Below are 20,000 nucleotides of genomic sequence, written 5' to 3'. Positions count from 1 at the left end.
CATAGTACTTTTGAGTAAACTGTAAAACAAATAAAAACATGGTTTCACCCACTGCTGGTTTAAACTCACACACATCGAACACGTCATTGAACTTACGGCCCTCCAAAAGGCAGCAGCATCGGTGGACAGCAGCATCGGTGGACAGCAGCATCGGTGGACAGCAGCATCGGTGGACAGCAGCGTCGGTGGACAGCAGCAGCGGTGGACAGCAACGGTGGACAGCATCGGTGGACAGCAGCATCGATGGACAGCAGCATCGGTGGACAGCAGCATCGGTGAACAGCAGCGTCGGTGGACAGCAGCGTCAGTGGACAGCAGCATCGGTGGACAGCAGCAGCGGTGGACAGCAGCAGCGGTGGACAGCAGCAGCGGTGGACAGCAGCATCGGTGGACAGCAGCATCGGTGGACAGCAGCGGTGGACAGCAGCATCGGTGGACAGCAGCATTGGTGGACAGCAGCAGCGGTGGACAGCAGCGGTGGACAGCAGCATCGGTGGACAGCAGCATTGGTGGACAGCAGCAGCGGTGGACAGCAGCATTGGTGGACAGCAGCAGCGGTGGACAGCATCAGCGGTGGACAGCAACGGTGGACAGCATCGGTGGACAGCAGCATCGATGGACAGCAGCATCGGTGGACAGCAGCATCGGTGAACAGCAGCAGCGGTGGACAGCAGCGGTGGACAGCAGCGTCGGTGGACAGCAGCGTCGGTGGACAGCAGCGTCGGTGGACAGCAGCATCGGTGGACAGCAGCATCGGTGGACAGCAGCGTCGGTGGACAGCAGCAGCGGTGGACAGCAACGGTGGACAGCATCGGTGGACAGCAGCATCGATGGACAGCAGCATCGGTGGACAGCAGCATCGGTGAACAGCAGCGTCGGTGGACAGCAGCGTCAGTGGACAGCAGCATCGGTGGACAGCAGCAGCGGTGGACAGCAGCAGCGGTGGACAGCAGCAGCGGTGGACAGCAGCATCGGTGGACAGCAGCATCGGTGGACAGCAGCGGTGGACAGCAGCATCGGTGGACAGCAGCATTGGTGGACAGCAGCAGCGGTGGACAGCAGCATTGGTGGACAGCAGCAGCGGTGGACAGCATCAGCGGTGGACAGCAACGGTGGACAGCATCGGTGGACAGCAGCATCGATGGACAGCAGCATCGGTGGACAGCAGCATCGGTGAACAGCAGCAGCGGTGGACAGCAGCGGTGGACAGCAGCGTCGGTGGACAGCAGCGTCGGTGGACAGCAGCGTCGGTGGACAGCAGCATCGGTGGACAGCAGCATCGGTGGACAGCAGCAGCGGTGGACAGCAGCAGCGGTGGACAGCAGCATCGGTGGACAGCAGCATCGGTGGACAGCAGCATCGGTGGACAGCAGCTGTGGACAGCAGCATCGGTGGACAGCAGCATCGGTGGACAGCAGCAGCGGTGGACAGCAGCATTGGTGGACAGCAGCAGCGGTGGACAGCAGCAGCGGTGGACAGCAGCATCGGTGGACTGCAGCATTGGTGGACAGCAGCATCGGTGGACAGCAGCATCGGTGGACTGCAGCATCGGTGGACTGCGTTTCAGTTTCCATTCATTTACTTTGACTTTCCTCTTTTTAAAACAATTATTGATTCCTACAACATTTAGATACTCTGAGAAAACCAACATGTGTGTTGTATGCAGGGTCCGAAATTAACACTCGCCACTCGCCAAATGCGAGTAAATTGCTCCATTTGGCGAGTAAATTTTTGAGCTCTACCTGCCACCTAGCGAGTAAATGTTTGCACCAAATTAGTTATGTTTATCAGTCATCTTCCATGGATTTCTGATACTCCTCCCGCCGCATCCAACGTACACAAACGTACGCGAAACGTGAGCGCCGCATCCAACGTCATTTCCACCTATCCCGTTCAATCAGTTTATCAAGTTAGCAGTTAGCTTCGTGCTAAAACTAGCGGTGAAATGTGGCGGTTTTTAACTGGAGTCAGACAGCCTTCCAAAGGAAAACTCGTCGAACTGGAAGAAAAACCACCAGGACCAGTGGCAACCAGAAGATTTTGTGAAAAGTGGCGAACCGGAGATGGCGGAGTCGTGAGACAATGGCTGCATTATGATGGCCACGTAGCGTTTCTGCCTTTCACAGACAACTGTCCCTCGGCATTCTTCAAATATCCAAAACATGACCGTACTTCCCACTCTGTCTTCTTTGAGGGATAATAAATGTCCTGAGCGCTGTGGTCTCCTCCTCTGGACATTATTTCAGCTTTAGCTTAAAGAAAGTTTTGGTCGTAAACAACAAAGTGCGCATGTGCCGCCGGCAACTTCAGCAGATGATACGGTGGCTGGTAAGGGTCACCGCGCCTACACCGCAGCCACGGTAACCCACCGAGACGGTTATTATTATTGTCAACTTTTTTACCGGGGTTTACCGCTACACCGGTTACCGTGACAACCCTAGCCCTGACACACTTTCAGATGTTCTCATGGTGCAGCTGTGTTCTCCAGAGATCAAGGACTAGGACCCAAATGAGTCAGAAGCAGGAGGCCAGACTTCATGGACAGAGAAAACAAGTCTGACTAGATTTCAATGAAAGAGTTCATAAAAACATCTCTAAAAATAAATAAATAAATAGTAAAAATGACAAAAGAGTTGTTTTTCTTATTAATCGCAGTTTTAATTATTTTGTCACTCTGTTTGGAATCAACATAATATAGAATAACATGCTTTAGGTGGATCTAAATCATTTAGAATTTTGGCCGGTAAAAAATATGCTTGGCCGGTAGATTTTCATTATCTACCAGCCAACTTGGCCGGTGAGTAAAAAATGTAATTTCAGACCCTGTGTTCTAGTATTTGGCTACATCTGCACTGTACTTATCACTGATGTGGGAACACTAATAACCCAAGCTGTCTGATAGTCTCGTTCTCCTCGGACAGCTCGAGGGAACGTTTAGTCCAATACAGGCGAAACTGGCAAAACTAGAATCTGGTGCAAAAGTTCACTAATGTCACTGATTCAACCTGAAAGATGAAACTTGTCTAAGAGGAAGACTCATTACATGCAAACCCAGACGTGTCAGCCTTTATTTGTTACAGCTGTGATGATTGTGGCTTACAGCTGATGAAAACCCCGCATCCAGCATCTCAGACACTTAGAATATTGTGAAAATATTCAATGTTCTAGACTCAAAGTGTCACTCTGATCAGCTAATGAATCAGGAACAGTGGCAGGCTCCTGAGCCTTTAGATGGTCTCTCAGTCTGACCTGAATTACAAACAAAAATAGACTTTTGCACCAGAGTCTAGTTTCACATGTAGCTCAAAAGACAATAAAAGAGGAAAGGGTTCCTCTCTCTGGAAGTAACCGTGTTGACTTTGAATCTGCTGCAGTCTGAATGGTTTTACTGAATAGAGCAGTTTTGTAGTTTGTGATTAAATTGCACCACTCAGTTGTTTTTCTTTCAAGATGAATTAAAGAATAACTGAGTTGTATCACAAATGCACACCAGCAAAACGTGATGGGGTCGGTAGAGCAGTCGTGCTCTGGTGCAGCTAAAAGACGCTCACTGCTACAGTCAGGACACGCCTGCAAGCAGCTCTGTTCAAAAGAGAGCGAGTAAGGTGCAGCACTTTAAGTTTGGTGCAAGGAGATGTTGCGTTTGCCAGAGCCGTGTTTTAGCAGATGGCTGAAAGTCCTTCAGCGGTAGTCCTGCAGGCAGAGAGGAATGGTACGCCCATTCCAGACTCGTTCTGTCCTTTTTTATTCTGAGCATTTTTAAAAAGTAGCTTTTCTCATGTTATCAGAGACTTTTATGGACTCCTATAAGAGCACGCTGCTGTGTCACACACTGCTTTTTGTAAGAGACAGGGGGGGGGGGGGGGGGTTACGTAACGAAACCTTTGTTCAAATGTTCAAAGAGAGAAAATTCTGAGTGAACGGAGACTTTCATTTTGTCCCTGCCGGCATACATCCTGCATATCTCTATCTATCTATCTATCTATCTATCTATCTATCTATCTATCTATCTATCTATCTATCTATCTATCTATCTATCTATCTATCTATCTATCTATCTATCTATCTATCTATCTATCTATCTATCTATCTATCTATCTATCTATCTATCTATCTATCTATCTATCTATCTATCTATCTATCTATCTATCTATCTATCTATCTATCTATCTATCTATCTATCTATCTATCTATCTATCTATCTATCTATCTATCTATCTATCTATCTATCTATCTATCTATCTATCTATCTATCTATCTATCTATCTATCTATCTATCTATCTATCTATCTATCTATCTATCTATCTATCTATCTATCTATCTATCTATCTATCTATCTATCTATCTATCTATCTATCTATCTATCTATCTATCTATCTATCTATCTATCTATCTATCTATCTATCTATCTATCTATCTATCTATCTATCTATCTATCTATCTATCTATCTATCTATCTATCTATCTATCTATCTATCTATCTATCTATCTATCTATCTATCTATCTATCTATCTATCTATCTATCTATCTATCTATCTACCTACCTACCTACTCATGAGGGCAGCAGCTGAAGCAGAGATATCCAGACTTTCCTCTCCACAGCCATCTGGACCAATCCCTTGCTTTAGGCCCCAGCAGGTCCCTGAGGTCCAGTGATCAAAGCCTACTGGTTGTGCAGCACCAGGCTAAAGGTCGAAGGTGACAGATCATCTGCTGCTGTGGCCCCCAGACTCTGGACCTCTCTCCTTTAAAAAGCAGCTGAAGCTCACCTGTTCAAGCTTTCCTTCATCATCCTCTCCTTGTTCTGCTCTTTCTACCTATCCCACCTTCCTCAGGATCCACTGAATTCCCTCTTATCTGTTCACTCTCTCTCTTTCTTTACATTTAAAATTACAATTGTCTATTTTTGCTCATTTTAAATATATTTTTAATAATTTTCTAAATTATTTTTTATATTTTTACATTTTTTGTTTTTGTGAAGCGCCTCATGACTTTTATCATGAGAGGCGCTATAGAAATGATACTTTCTTCTTCTTCTTCTTCTTCTTCTTCTTAGGCCTGGACAGGTCAAGTCTAGTTTTATGTTTATTTGTTTTTGTTGTTTAAAAAATTCCATATTGTTTACTAAAATTGGAGCCTCTCTAGATCAAACTTTTGGGGTAGAAACCACCCCAGTAACGGGAGCAGCAGACCAGTACTGTGTTCTGGTAAAGCTTGATTCAGCATTGGCTGAGGACCGATCTGAAGGGGATGTGTTTTCTCTACTCAGTGGCCAGTGGTGTCCAGGAATCAGCAGATCCTACCTTACACATGTCATTATTCCATGGATGGAAGCTCCTGTGAGTCCACAGACATGGTGTGATTAGTAGGAACTTCTGACATCTGGACCACTCTGGTACCACAGCACTGTTCACTTTCACACCAACTCCCCGGTGCACCACCAGAGCACAGAGTCCTAGATTTCTGCAGCTTTGAACTTTGTGCTTCCAAGTCTGGGAAACGCACTTTCAGCGTTCCACTAAAGACCAGACGCGGTAGCACCAAGCCTGAGCCATGGGTGAACCACCCTGCTCACTGTTTCTGCTGCTGGCAGGAAGGAACCGGAAGTTTCCTAACGGCTTCTAGGAGAGTGGATAAGCATCAGGAAGCTGTGCTTGTGTTCAATGCGCAGCCTTTACCTTTCTTATATTGTGTGTGTGTTTGTGTGTGTGGAGCGCGCCCGAACCACCAAAACACGCGTGAGCGAGCACGGAGGAGAAAATGCTGTAAACTCGTGAATTAAACATGTTCAGAGATACTCGACAGAGTCTTTGTTGTTTCTGAGTCATTCTTCATGCCTCGGTGCGGAGTCTGATATAAGAGGTCAAAAGCAGGTTTTCCAGTAATTAGACAGGTCCATGATAAACGCAATGGAGGCTCTAACACAGCAACACATTCTCACACCCTAAGCGTCGGAAACAAGCGCTTGGTCAGCCACCCTCCACGTCAGACCCCTGACGCCAAAAGTGCCCTTTTTCGTTATTTATGTGGGGGAAAAGGGGTTTTCCCTTTTGTAACTGCAGATCCCAATGCAGCGTAAAACTGACGTGATGAGATACCCGCTGATGCGGCACCGAACCAGCTCATTTAACCGCACCTAAACCTTAACGTTTCATTATTTATAACCTTCCCCTCTCCCTCATCCTAACCTAAAATGTTACTCTCACTGTGATCAAGCGTTTGTTTCCCGTGCATTCTGACTCTGACACTCAGAGTCTGACTGTGAATTTCCGTATTTGCCGTCCAAGGGCAACGTTAGAACATACCATCTGGCGAGGGGGAGGTTACACATACCCTCTACTTGTAACCTCCACCGTGGTAGTTGAAACCTCCCCCTCGCGTTGGCTCGGTCCAAACTCGACCAATCACGAGGCGGCTCCCGCCGTTCACTTCATAGAGCCGGCTTTTAGAGCGATCGACACATCACCAACGTGTTCGCTAGCAAGATGGTTAAGGTTAGGATAGGGGTGAGGGGAAGGTTACATAAGAGGATAAGGTGAGGTACAATGAGCTTGTTTGGTGCCCTGGCTGCGGACATCCCATCGCGCCAGTGTAACGCTGCGTTGGGATCTGCAGTCAAATGAGGGAAAAACCCCTTTTCGCACATAAGTGACGATAAAGGGCACTTTTGGCGTCAGGGGTCTGACGTGGAGGGTGGCTGACCAAGCGTTTGTTTTTGACGCGCTGGGAGTGAGAACGTGTTGAACACAGACACGGTGCTTTCTACACGCTGAGCCCCTTAAAGCACAGTGAAGAAATAATGAGAGTAAATGGAAGCTTTCATCACTTATTCTCAGAAATTTGAGGTAAAAGTAACTCTAAGAAACTTTTATTAGATTATATCGGAATATTTAGAGATTATAATCTGATGTTTATTCTCTCACCTAAAATCTAGAAGAGATTTGCTGTCGTGTTTAAAACATATTTCGTTTGTTTCTGAATTATGAAAAAATAGCAAAGAAGTATGGATAGTTTTTCTATGAGATGCTGATTTTAGTGGAAAATGAATTAAAACAAACATAAACAGATCTAAAAACTATGACTGGTACTTTTACTGCCGTTCTGTTGTGGAAAACATACGTCTGCGTTATTTTAGGTTGTTGTAGAGTTTTATAGTTTTAGTGCTGCAGTTAACATCAGAGTCATCAAACAAAGGAGTCAGTCTGCAGTAAAACACATGCCGATTTAGTCGTGTTTATTTAAGTGATTTTCACACAGAGGTCAGCAATCACACCTAGCAGAGTAAAAGATCGTGTAGTTCAGTTCAGATCAACTTCATCTGAGGGGAAGGATCTGTTCACCGAGCATCCTCAGAGTCAGCGGGGCTGAGCTGGACCAGCACCTGTTTAATCAGCCCTCCTGTAGGACGTGTGCCCACCGCTCCTGCTGTTATGGCTGCTGCCAGACCAGGAGGAGGTCTGAGTGGGTCATAAACAGGAAGTACTCATTTATCATTTCTTATGCAGTCTGTTGCGTCACTGAGGACAGGAGAACGTCTCCACGGCTGCAGCCGTATTTTTCCTGAGCAGCCATCACAGAAAACAGATCAGGAACCCAGTGTCACACCGATAAATGACCCGCACTTGTACAGCGCCTTTCAGCGTCAGAGGACTCCAAAGTGCTTTACACTACAGTGTACCATTCATCCATTCACACACACCTTCACACGCTGATGATGATGAGCTACGACGTAACCACGGCTGCCCTGGGGCGCACTGACCGAGGCAAGGCCTTCCAAGCATTGGTGCCACCGGTCCCTCCAAACACCATCAGCAGGTGGGTCGAGTGTCTTGCCCAAGGACACAACAGCGGTATCTGTGGTGGGAGCTGGAATCACACCTGCCACCTTCTAATTACTGGACAACCCGCTCTACCTCCTGAGCTGCTCCTGATCCAACGCATCGATGGATGAGGTTGGATCAGGATATAGTTTTACCTCAAATGCAGGAATTAAATAACAATAATAAATGTTTCTGTTGCTGTGCTGCAGACATGTTCTTCTTCTCAAGGCCCCGATGGATTGAGATTGCATGAACGGGGAATCAGCGTGAAACGCTGGACTCATGCAGACAGACTGTGTTAAACAGCTCCTCTCCTCCTCCTCCTCTTGCTCTCCAGGGGAGATCTGTGCGTTCAACATCCACGGGCTGGAGGCTCCGTTTGAGGCGGTGGTGCTGAACGGGACGTCTGGCGAGGGTCAGCTGAGGGCACGCGGCCTGGTGGACTGCGAGCTACAGAAGGAATACACCTTCATCATCCAAGCTCACGACTGTGGTTCAGGCCCCGGGGGTGCGGAGGGCAAGAAGTCCCACAAGTAAGTCAGAAATGATGCACAGCATTTCAGTTAGGAACGATGTTGGTCTGCAGGCGCACAGGCTGCTTCCTGATTTACACACACCAGTGTGTGTGTGTGTGTGTGTGTGTGTGCATGCGTGCGTGCGTGCGTGTGTGTGTGTGTGTGCGTGCGTGCGTGCGTGCGTGCGTGCGTGCGTGCGCGTGTGCGTGCGTGCGTGTGCGCGTGCGCGCGTGTGTTTGTGTGTGTGCGTGCGTGCGTGCATGTGCGTGTGTGTGCGTGCGTGCGTGCGTGCGTGTGTGTGTGCGTGTGCGCGTGTGTGTGTGCGTGCGCGTGCGTGTGTGTGCGCGTGCGTGCGTGTGTGTGTGCGTGTGCGCGTGTGCGTGTGTGTGTGTGTGCGTGCGTGCGTGCGTGCGTGTGTGTGTGTGTGTGAGCGTCAGAAGGCTGAACAATAACCTGTAGAATAATTAAAGTCATCATGCTAGAGCAGCTTCTCTGTGGTGGACCACACCGGCTTCTGCCATAATAAATAATAATAATAATAATAATAATAAATAACATTTTAATTTCCTTTCTGAACTATTTCTGTTGAGTTTTAATGTTTAAATCTGTTAGCTTGTTACTGACAGCAGCTACGTTTAAGTTCCACTTCCTGTTGTGACTGAAGCTGCTGCAGCATGGAGGTGTAGTTCTCAGTCATCCTGGACATGATCATCCTGAGAGTTTTAGCTGGAAACAGCCGGACGTTTCTGGATATGTTGGAGACATTTAGCCTCTCATCCCAGAGGCTGCTTCCACACTTTGGTTGTGGTCAGAAACAAACACACTGGTTGTGCTGCAAGTCTTTTTCGTTTTTCCTCCAAAACATGTTTGTGTCTAAATGAAGGTGATGTTGTTGTTCATAGAGTTAAAATTCATGTTGAAGTTAAGATTATTTCATCCAGTAGGACCTGTGGTTAGCTGGCTCGTGTAAACGAGGAATTGGAATCGTTTAAAATCAAACGATGCCCAACCCTAGTCCCGATACAACTTTTTTCACCTCCGATACGATACCAATATTGCAGCCTTCAGTGTTGACCGATACCGATATCGGTCCGATACGATATCAGCACCAATCATACATACTTTTATGTATTCCATAGTGTGGGATGTATGAAAGACTCGATCAAGTGATTTTACTCAAACAGAAAACAAAACCAGCAACAGTAATTATAAAAACAGTCCGATTTTTTATTCACCTTTGGTTACATAAATGTGAACAGCTGAGGTTAGGGACATGAGGAAAAAACACAACATTGTTCACTGACCAACCGCTACAAGCTGACTGTCTAAAGTTTCAATTTCACACACTGAAAACCTCCTCATGCAGCGTTTTCTGATGATCCTGCTTCAAGGGCACGATGAGGTTGTGTTAGTCTTCCCCGGTTCTGTTCCACCACGGGAACTTGTGCATGACAAGTGTTGCACCGAGCCAAACTGTCTTTTTCTGACTTTAATGAAAAATACAGTCACATGGCCGACATTGTTCCTTGCTACTTTGCTAGCACACACTGTTCTGATCACATGGACTTTGCATGCTGGATCTGGGCGCTGCTGGATAGAATTGCTGGAATGGGATTTAAAGTGGAACGTACTGCTAATCTTAGGTGTGTTCTTACTGTGTCGTGTTTCTAATTCCATGCTGTTGTTCTTTTTAAAACACAGAAGCAGTTTTGTTTACCTGCTACGTTTCGTTTGCGGCTGCAAACTTCCTCAGGCTGACGCTGATGGTGGCGTCACTTCCTTCTCCGTTTATCCGCGGGCAGCAGAGGACGTTGTCGCCCTCTGCTGCCCGCTCTCCCCTCTCTGACGATGCAGTCCCATGCGCGGTCCAGCGTGTAAACTCCGTCGTCCCTGTTCATGGTCCCACATCCATGTCTCCTTATCTCGATAGCTTCCTTGATCCATTTTTTGTATTTCTGTTGTTCGGTGTTTATGATCCTTGTGTTGTCCCAGTCCATTTTATGGTTTTCTCTTGTGCAGTGATCTGTTACGGCTGACTTCTTTATTGTGCTTCCTGCTTCTTCTTTAGCTGCTCTTGTGTGTTTTCGACTTGTTTCTTTCTCGCACTCCTTTCTATGTTCTATTGTTCGTGTGTTGAGTTGGCGTCCGGTTTCTCCTACGTATGTTTTATTGCAGAGTTTGCATGGGATTTCGTAAACGACTCCACATTTAAGTCCAGCTGATATCTGGTCTTTTGGGTGCACTAGTCTGTTTCTAACTGTTGTGTATGGCTTTGTTGGTGTGTTTATGTTGTGTTTTTTCATTGTTGCTCTTATTTTTTCTGTTATGCCTCTGATGTATGGTAGGGTTATCACTGGTTTTGGTTCTTGTCTTTCTGGGTTTCTGGTTCTTTGCTTAGGTTGTTCTTTTCTTTCTGTTGTTGTTTTCCTTTGTTTATTGCCCATGTCGGGTATCCGCAGGTCTTTAAAGCGTGTTGCTAACATCGGAGATTTTGATGCAGTCCGATATAATCCGATACAGTGCTTTTGGGCCGACATCCAATACATCCCTATTTATTGGACTTTCACCTGCAGTCCAAAAATCTCCCTGCAGCCTCCTGAAGGAGAGCTAAGGCACTGTGACTCACTAGGACAGAGTCACAGCGGTCCAGGTTGTGACCTCATCGTTTCTCAGAGTGGTTTAACTTTAGCCCAGCGCCTTAGGCGATAAAAGGAAGATGCTACAACTGCGTTTCTCCACAATGGATGCAACTAAAGCCGTAGTAAAGAAACCTGATGTTAAACCAGTAAAGCTGAGAAACATAGTAAATATGTCTGAAGGCAACAAAGTGCCACTTTAAAGGTTACCTTCATATCTTTGGTAAAGTAAAGAATACATCAGTTGCTAAAATGAGCAGGAACATCAAAAGTGTAAGTGCTGCTGCTATGGAAACCATTCAACTTGTGCTTTTGAACAGGAGGACCCAGTAAGATCTAAGTGAGGGTTTGATGCAGGAGGAAACAACAAAGGAGAATTTAAATGAACCAGAATCAGTAAAAATCATTCAAGTGAGTTAATGGAAGGGTGATACATAATTTAGCTTGGCAAATTAAATAACTTCTAAATTTAACATCAGTCTCAAAGTTGAGCCAGAGTCATTCTTTTCATCGAGTTTTGCCACCAAGAAACAGGAAAGCACTTTTGATTCTAGGCTGTGGTCTCCTCTGGCTCATGGGACCCTGGCAGGCGCGTCGTCTTCGTGTGGATCAGAGGAGCCTCGCCAAGGGGGGCAGTCGTGCAGAGCTGCCTTTCCTCTGGTCGGTTGTCTCCCACTTAGGACTTCAGACTGTTTTGATTAGATGAGAAGAGCAACGAGTTTTCTGTGTTAACTTTTGAGAACCAGAGCTTTTGTGTTAATTCTGGGTATCATTGGGGCAAAGACCCTTTCTGTTCTATCATTTGCTTTTGCCTCTAGAATAAGAAACAAACAAAAAAAGATAAGAGAAAATAAAACCTTTGTTAATTATCATTTGTGTCACGCGTCCTCCATCTTACCCCAGGCCCCCCTGGACACCTGGGTTGTAACACCAGAAGGCACACGCGTCCGTTAGTTTTCCCAGCACCAGGGACAGTAACGACAAACTTGAGTGTTGCTTTAACGACGCTGCATGGGGACAGTTATCAATCATTCATATAAAAGTGTTTACCTGTTTGAGTTCTGCAGATCATCAGGTGTTGGTTCTGTCATGGCCAGTGTTGGGAGTAACGCCGTTTAAGTATAACAGCGTTTCTAACGGCGTTCTTTTATAGGTAACGGAATAATCTAATTAATTACTTTTCCCGCCGTTGCAACGCCGTTACCGTTACTGGGGACGGAAGGTTGTGCGTTACTATGTGCTTGTCGAACGTTGAGCAGCAGTGTGAGGCTTTCTGACCGCCACACTTCAGCTGCAGCCAGGGAGAGAGAGGTGTCGGTAACGCACTTACAAACACGATGATGATTGGCCGGGTGGGCGGAGACCCGCTGTTTAAAATAACCGCGTTAATAAAAAACATTTATTTCAGTAACGAGCAAACTAATTAATTACGTCTTCTTTTATCAAAACGTCGTTTCTGTTACTGATAAGGAAATGCGTCCGTTAAGCAGCGCGGTGTGTTGAAGCTGTCATCAGCTGATCAGGAGCTAAAGAGGCAGATGTTTTCATCCAAGAGCATCACGGCCGTGAAGAACGAGGAAGACGTGATGAATAGTCCACGGCTGCAGGTGTGGATCTGCAGCCGTGCCCTTCTTAGCGTGACAGCGGGACGTCCCGAAGGTCCGCTCACCTGTTCACCGCTCAGACGTCCTGATCTTCTACCTTCCTAGATCATCCAGCTGTAACCTGTTCCTGATCATGTCTTTAGTCCCGCTGTAACACTGATGCATCAGTCTCACACGTCATGGAGCTCAGGTGTTATCAGAACTACCTGTGTGTGTTTACCACCCAGCTTCAGCTCTTCTGTGGTTGGGTCTGACCCACGTTAGTACATTTAAGTCCTCCATCAGATTTGTGCCTCTTCTAGTGTCATTTTAAAGGATATTTATTTATTTATTTATTTATTTATTTATTTAACCGTTACTAGATTACCCGCAACAGAAATGCTGCTAAAAACACACAATTATGTGAAGCTGGAAAAATTAGAATACTGTGCAAAATTACATTTATTTCTGTACTTTAACTAGACTGAGAGACCATTTAAAGTCTCAGGAACATTTACAGGTGTTTCTATTTGCAATTTTAAATGTTAGCTGATTGGGTTTTTGTTAAATATCACACAGTGACCTTTTAATGGTCTAGATTAGTGTAATGTTCCTATTAGTAGTTCCTCCTGTTAAGTACTTATTTATTTAAATTATTCAGGTTTATAAAAAAACATTTGGACATACATTTTATTATGTTCCAGTCATTAGTCATTTATATTTTACTATTGTAGTCATTCTTGCATTCTTTAATGAAAAAAGTAACTAAGTAGTTATTTTTGTTGGTAATTAGTTACTTTTATGATCTTGTAACTCAGTTAGTAACTGAGTTACTTTTTTGACAAAGTAATCAGTAACTATAACTAATTACTTTTTAAAAGTAACGTTCCCAACACTGATCATGGCTCACCGGGTTCTGTGACACTGAATGGATGAAAGGGGAGGAGGGGTTGCTTTATATGTACATGTTAAATTCAAATGTAAACTTGTGGGGCACATGACAACTGTTATTAGTAATATAATGGAAATGGTTACAGTAGAGATAATCAATGAAAAGGGTAAAAATATTATCATCACATGTGTTTGTAGGGAACCTGGGTCGTGTGTAGATAGAATAATCGAGGTGTTTGATAAGTCTCAAAGTAAAACCGTTTATTTGTGGTGATTGTGATGTAGATCTAGAGGGAGGGCAAAGCATATCAGAGGAGTTTATGAATTCTACGTATAGCACAGGGTTGTTCCCTAAACCAACTAGGATTACAACATGTAGTGCGACTATTACTGATAATATTTTTACTAACATGAAAACAGAAGATACGTTGTTATCAGGTGGAATTTTACTGACGGATGTGAGTGACCATCTTCCCATATTTTCTATCCTTGAGCGTGAATATAGTAAACCTGTCCAAGACTCAACATAAGTATGTGTAAGAAACAGATCAGTCACAGCACTGAATGCCTTTAAAGAAGACCTACAGAAGCAGAAATGGGATGATGTGTACAAAGATGACGTGAATACTGCCTATAATACTTTCATGAACATACTGTTGACTTTGTACAATAAGAGCTGTAAAATGATCAAAATAGGAGGTAATGCCAAGAAAATTAACAAACCGTGGATGACAAATGGTATAAAAAATGCCTGCAAGCAAAAAAATTATTTATATATAAAGTTTTTGAAGTTTAGAACAAAAGAATCAGAAGTGAAATATAAAAACAAACTATTATGGATTATAAAACATCAGAAAAGGGAGTATTACAGTCAATTGTTAGATAAAAACAAGGATAACATGAATATAACACATGGGCTGTAATTAGTAAACTTCTAAAAAAAGATAAAGTACGACCACAAATACCAAATTACTTTATAAAAACAAGATGGATATTTATGATAAAAAAGAAATCGTAAATGACTTTTAATACATTTTTTGCGAACACCGGCTCAAATTTAGCTAAACAAATTCCTAAAGTTAAAAATGATAATAATACTGGAAAAACAATAAAAGATACTGTGGATAGTATTTTTCTTGATAAAGTAAATGAGAAAGAAATATTACAAATAGTGCAACAGTGTCCGAACAAGACTTTAAATGATTATGTCGATATGAATACGTCTCTTGTGAAAAACATCATAGACCTAGTAATTAAACCATTTACATACATATGCAATCTATCATTTGTTAAAGGAATATTTCCAGCACATATGAAAACTGCTAGTGATACCACTCTATAAGGGTGGAAATAAGCATGAATACTCTAATTATAGGCCAATGTCACTGCTTCAGCAGTTTTCAAAAACTCTGGTAAAATTATTTGTTGTTCGATTGGAAAAGTTTATTAATAGGCATAGTGCTTTACATAATAGTCAATATGGGTTTCGTTCTAATCATTCAACTGCAACTGCAATAATTGACTTAGTAGAAGAGTTTTAAATAGCAATAGATAATAAACAATATTTGGTGAGTGTTTTTGTAGATTTACAAAAAGTGTTTGATACGCTGGATCATGTAATATTATTAGATAAATTACACAAATACGGGATTGGAGGAGTAGCACATGCGAGGGTCCAAAGTTATTTGACGAACCGACAACAGTTTGTAGAAATTAATGATATAAAATCCTCTATACATAATATTAGTTGTGTAGTGCCCGAGGACGTAATTTTCACTTTAGAAGTGGGGGGGACACGGGGGGGGGGGGGGGGGGGGGTATCTTTACAGTATGCTCTAATGGGAAACAGGCTTCAACACAAACGGTTGTTTTCCGCTTGGTCCTAGAGCTCAACCAGTGTCCATTTAATATAGCGTAATATTGTTTTTAGATGGTAAAAAGTGCAGGGGTCAAAACTTGACTTTGGAAAAAGTGGGGGGGACATGTCCCCCCTGTCCCCCCCAAAATTACATCCATGGTAGTGCCACAAGGATTGGTCATTGGACCATTACTCTTTCTTTCGTACGTTAATGATATTGCTTTGGTTTCTAAATTATTCAAGTGCATACTATTTACAGATGACACTACCTTATTTTATTCAGGAGAAAATATAAAAGATGTTTTTAATGTAGTTGAAAGTGAATTAACAAAACTTAAAATATGGTTTGATATCGATAAGCTTTCTTTAAACATCTATAAAACTAAGTTTATAGATTTTTGTAGCAGTAAAAAAGTGCTGATGTATCATTAAATGTTGAAGGAATTGAGATAGAAAGAGTTAAAGAAGTTAAGTTTTTAGTTGTTATTATTGACGAACACTTATCGTGGAAGTCTCAAATAAATGCTATTAAAATTAAAATATCTCGAGCTATTTCAGTACTAAATAAGACAAAGGAATTGTTGAACATAAACTCGATAATTCTTCCGTATCTGGCATATTGTATGGAAGTATGGGGAAGTAGGCAACACGTTAGGAAAGAACTTTATGGCAAGGCAAAGGGATCAAATAGTATAAGTTCTAAACACACGTTATGGCCACAAAAACCTTTATGGAAAGCCAATGGTGACACAAATACTTATCAGAACATAATTAATTAAAAAAGAAAGACATAAAACTAGAAGCTGCTTCAGTTGTGTAGATGAAGAAAATAAAGTGTAGCTAAAAACATTATTTTCATTATATTTTGGATTTAATTCCCACATTCATAACACAATCAAACAATTTCTATTGGGGCTGATCTCTACAGCTGATCAGTGTGCGTGTGCGTGTGTGTGTGTGTGTGTGTGTGTGTGTATGTGTGTGTGTGATTAAAGCATGCTTATTATCTACATTACCACCTGGCATCACTTTATTCTTCACACTCTCAGATGTTTCTCCACTCAGATAGAAGAACCTCAACACAACTTTTACTTTTCTCTCGTCTCAGACCTTCCAGTCTTAGAACGTTCTCTGAAGCTTGTTGAGTCTCTCTGGTCACACAAGAGAAGTGTGTCTCCATGATACTAGCTTGAAGACCAGAATATAATAACAATTTAATCTCCATCATCCCTGTAATGAAGGAGTTTTTACTCTAGAAAGACAGTGAGATGGCGTTCAATCCGTCATACGTTAGTTAGCGGGTGAGGATCAGGACATGGCAGAATACCATGCTGGACTATTACAAAGGTACTATGTATATTTGAGCAAACATGAAATTCACAACGTTTTATGAACGTGGAAATTCTGTCTAAAAATATGACATATAATCTTAAAAATATGACATATAATCTTAAAAATATGACATATATAATCTTAAAAATATGACATGTAACATTTTTTAACTACACCTCTAGTCATTAATGTTTACGCGTTTTATGTAGGTAGATTTGTGCTTGACCTTTATCCTGCGCTCAGCAGAGGTTATGGTGTTACTGACTTTAGAAGAAGACTACACAAAATCGTGGTGTGAGCTCAGCATTAAAATGAAGAGACATGGTGATGTGACAGGAGCCTGAAATCTCACTAAAGCAGTTCCCATTCAGACTAGAGAGCCCAGGATCAAGTGGGGTAGTAGTGGTGTTTGGACGGAGTGCTCCTGTAACGGCCTTTTCTGGTTGCTGAGTGGCTGTTTGACACAGAAACACAACTAAAGAGGCTGCCAGGCTCAGGTCTGATCAACTATTGCTTTTATATCAACACGTCTGGATCCCTGCAGTGATGCAGGCACAGTGTGGTTGGTGCTGGAGGGGACGTGAAACTGGGGACATTTTAAATGGGTTGTCCTTTTGCCTGTGACTCAAAGGATGAACCAGGCCTTTCACGGTGCTGCTGGCGTGCTCCTTCTGATTTCTATAGAAGCTAACGGGGAAGAAGAGGAACCCTGCCTAAGGCTAGGCCCAAATTACACATGACAGCCCACAGGCCGAGAAAGACGGCAGTCAAGAAAATGAGCTATTAAAGAGGAGAGGGCAGAGGATCAGGAGTGACACCAGATGAGTTTAAAATTCTCTCCGTCCTCTTCTTCGTGTCTCAGCGCTGGCTGCTGCCCTACTTCTCCTGCTCAGCCAGCTCAGGCTCATTCTTTCCTGCTTTTCTGTGTCTTCCGCTCACTTCGGTGTTTGAGTGTGTTGTCAGGCTGTCTCCCTGGTCACAAATGGTTGCTTTCCACGCCGCGGCTATACAAATATGTCTCTCGGTGTGACTCTTTTTGCAAACAAATGAGAAGCTTTCCCTTTCAAAATGCCATGTCCAACTGTGGATGGAAGCATCATCCAGCAAAGCCAATAAAGAGCTGGATTCCTCCAGTCCTGGTGCTCGTTCCCACAGCGGTGAATATAAGCACTCCTGTTAAAGACCCTGCATACAGATTCATGTTACAGCTTCTGGTGTGCTTCATAAAGCTGCTAGATGAAACTCCACCCACTTGTCAGAAACGCATAAAGCCTGAATAGATCTCACCTTAAATCTCCGAGGCTGTTTCTGTTCAGGTGGCTTTCTGGGAATCACAAACTCATTTACATCAAGTGGCTGGCCTGGCCTGCCAGACTCGTCCTCTGTTTAATTCTGCACAGAGAGAGAGTCTGGTAACTCACAGGCAGACAGACACGTGAGGGGCGGGACTAGGCAGCTCAAAATGACCAATCAGAAAAAAGACGGAAATCCCGACTGTACCGCACGACGCGGTAGATTTCTAGTTGTAGTAAAAAATGGCATCTGGCAACGGCGCAAACGTCATTTTTGTTTGTTTGGAAGAAATGCTTTTAGTGCTTCTACAGGGAAGGAAAACAGAAGTGATGCGGCTCGCGGATGGAACGCGCTTCACAACTCGCAGCATTTATGGTTCATGCGGCTCGTCTCTGCGGTGAGCCAATATTCTCCCAAACTGTAGGGGGCAGCATGGAGCTCTACGGCATGCATCCAACACTACACCATAGTAGAAGTAAAAATTACTGTTGTTTACAACACGGCATTCCAGCATTTTTAACAGCGTCCTCGTCTTTTCCGACAGTGCGAGCTATTTCTCTCCAAGAATTATTAACAACATGTTGATCACGGTGATCTCTGAGAGCTGAATCATACAAATGTCTGTATTCACCAACCTCTGCCATACTAGTTCTTTCCAGTCCGCCATATTTTTCCGTGTTTGACCGTCCGCGTGGTTAAAAAAATTTCCTAGGTGCGCGGTGCAGAATGTTTGGGCCGTGCGGAGGCGCGGTGGAGGGGCGTGGTTGTTAAAATGACGCAATTTTGCCGCGCGGAGCTGTGCGGACCTCGCGGACGCGTCAAGCATAAACCAACCTTTAGAGTCAGGTTGAAAAATCCCTCCACTGCCACACAGTCATTATGTTTTTAAAGAGCAAGTTCACTTAGGAACTGTTTTTTGTTATTTTTGAGATATAATCAGTCGCTCTGACCTCTGCCTCGCGCTGGACGCATCAGCGGCGCAGAACGCTTCACGCACCACCTTTGCTGCGTGCCAGTACACACCAGGGCCCTCATTTATCAACCGTACTTACGAACAGATCTGTGTTTATGTCGTGCGTAGGAACAAATCCACACATTGTGTGGTATTTACCAATTTGTGCTTGTTTGTGAAAATGTTCCTGAATGTAAGAACATTTCCTACTGTGCGTAGGAACAGCATCTAGTGGTGGAACGGGGGGACTGCAGTACTGAAGGTCTCAGTCGTCCACGCGTGTTCCTCATCCACAAATGATATCACCCAATAAATAATGATGGCACACTTGGTGCTAAAACCAATAAAAGACGCACGTGACCGACGGGAATCATGGCTGTTCTGTTATTGGAGGATTTAACTGAGTTCTTCGTGAGCGCTCTGATCTGAAAGGAAATCCTTCTGCTGTGCTGGGATTTGGGACCCATTGTGGAGCGACCGAATCCGATCCCAGTTCACGTTTTATTTTACAACTACGAGAACCCCCCAGAAACTCCTCTGCTCGCGGATCAAACACACCACGTTGCCAAGGTAACCAGACTGAGTGACAAAGGATGCTGCACTCCAAGACAACATTTCCAAATAAAGCTAACTCACTAGTGAAGCAAAACGTAATTGTTATGAGCAAAAGTCCAAATCCGTCCCCTGCTCCTGTGTTTCATGTGTCTGACTAGTCACTGTTTGCTCCTGCCTCTCGTTACCTGATGTAGCGGAGGCAAACTGATGATTTTATCTGTTATGACCATGAAGATGTAATATTCTATATAAATATTAAATATTAGCCTGTGAGATCTGTATTGTAATTAATCAGAAGATTCTAGGATTTAATTCAGAAGCTCTAGGTTATTTGCTTTTTCAGTGATCAACCACGCTTCGTGTTGTCTCAAGAGAGTCAGGTTTATAAAAGTAAGAATTTATTTTACAAACAATTTAAAACATGACAAATTGGTTAACTATTACAGTGATCCCTTGTTTATCGCGGTAGATGCGTTCCAGACCTGGCCGCGATAGGTGAAAATCCGCGAAGTAGGGACACCATATTTACAGTATTTATTTAACAGGTACGTATTCAGTATTCA

General features: G+C 43.8%; 1 protein-coding gene across 2 annotated transcripts in view; it reads left to right on the top strand.

Moving 5' to 3' along the window:
- The window catches only part of LOC107374383 (calsyntenin-2), a 542,719-nt gene that overhangs the window by 283,373 nt on the left and 239,346 nt on the right, over positions 1-20,000 (top strand). For both annotated transcript variants that reach the window (XM_070543765.1, XM_070543766.1), the window contains one exon: positions 8,160-8,355. In XM_070543765.1, the coding sequence (XP_070399866.1) occupies positions 8,160-8,355 (196 nt within the window). The remainder of the gene's footprint in view (positions 1-8,159; positions 8,356-20,000) is intronic.

This window comes from Nothobranchius furzeri, chromosome 13 (assembly GCF_043380555.1).
Source record: "Nothobranchius furzeri strain GRZ-AD chromosome 13, NfurGRZ-RIMD1, whole genome shotgun sequence".
Lineage (NCBI taxonomy): Eukaryota > Metazoa > Chordata > Actinopteri > Cyprinodontiformes > Nothobranchiidae > Nothobranchius > Nothobranchius furzeri.
The sequence above is the reverse complement of the archived record's forward strand: the minus strand, read 5'-3'. Positions and strand labels throughout refer to the sequence as shown.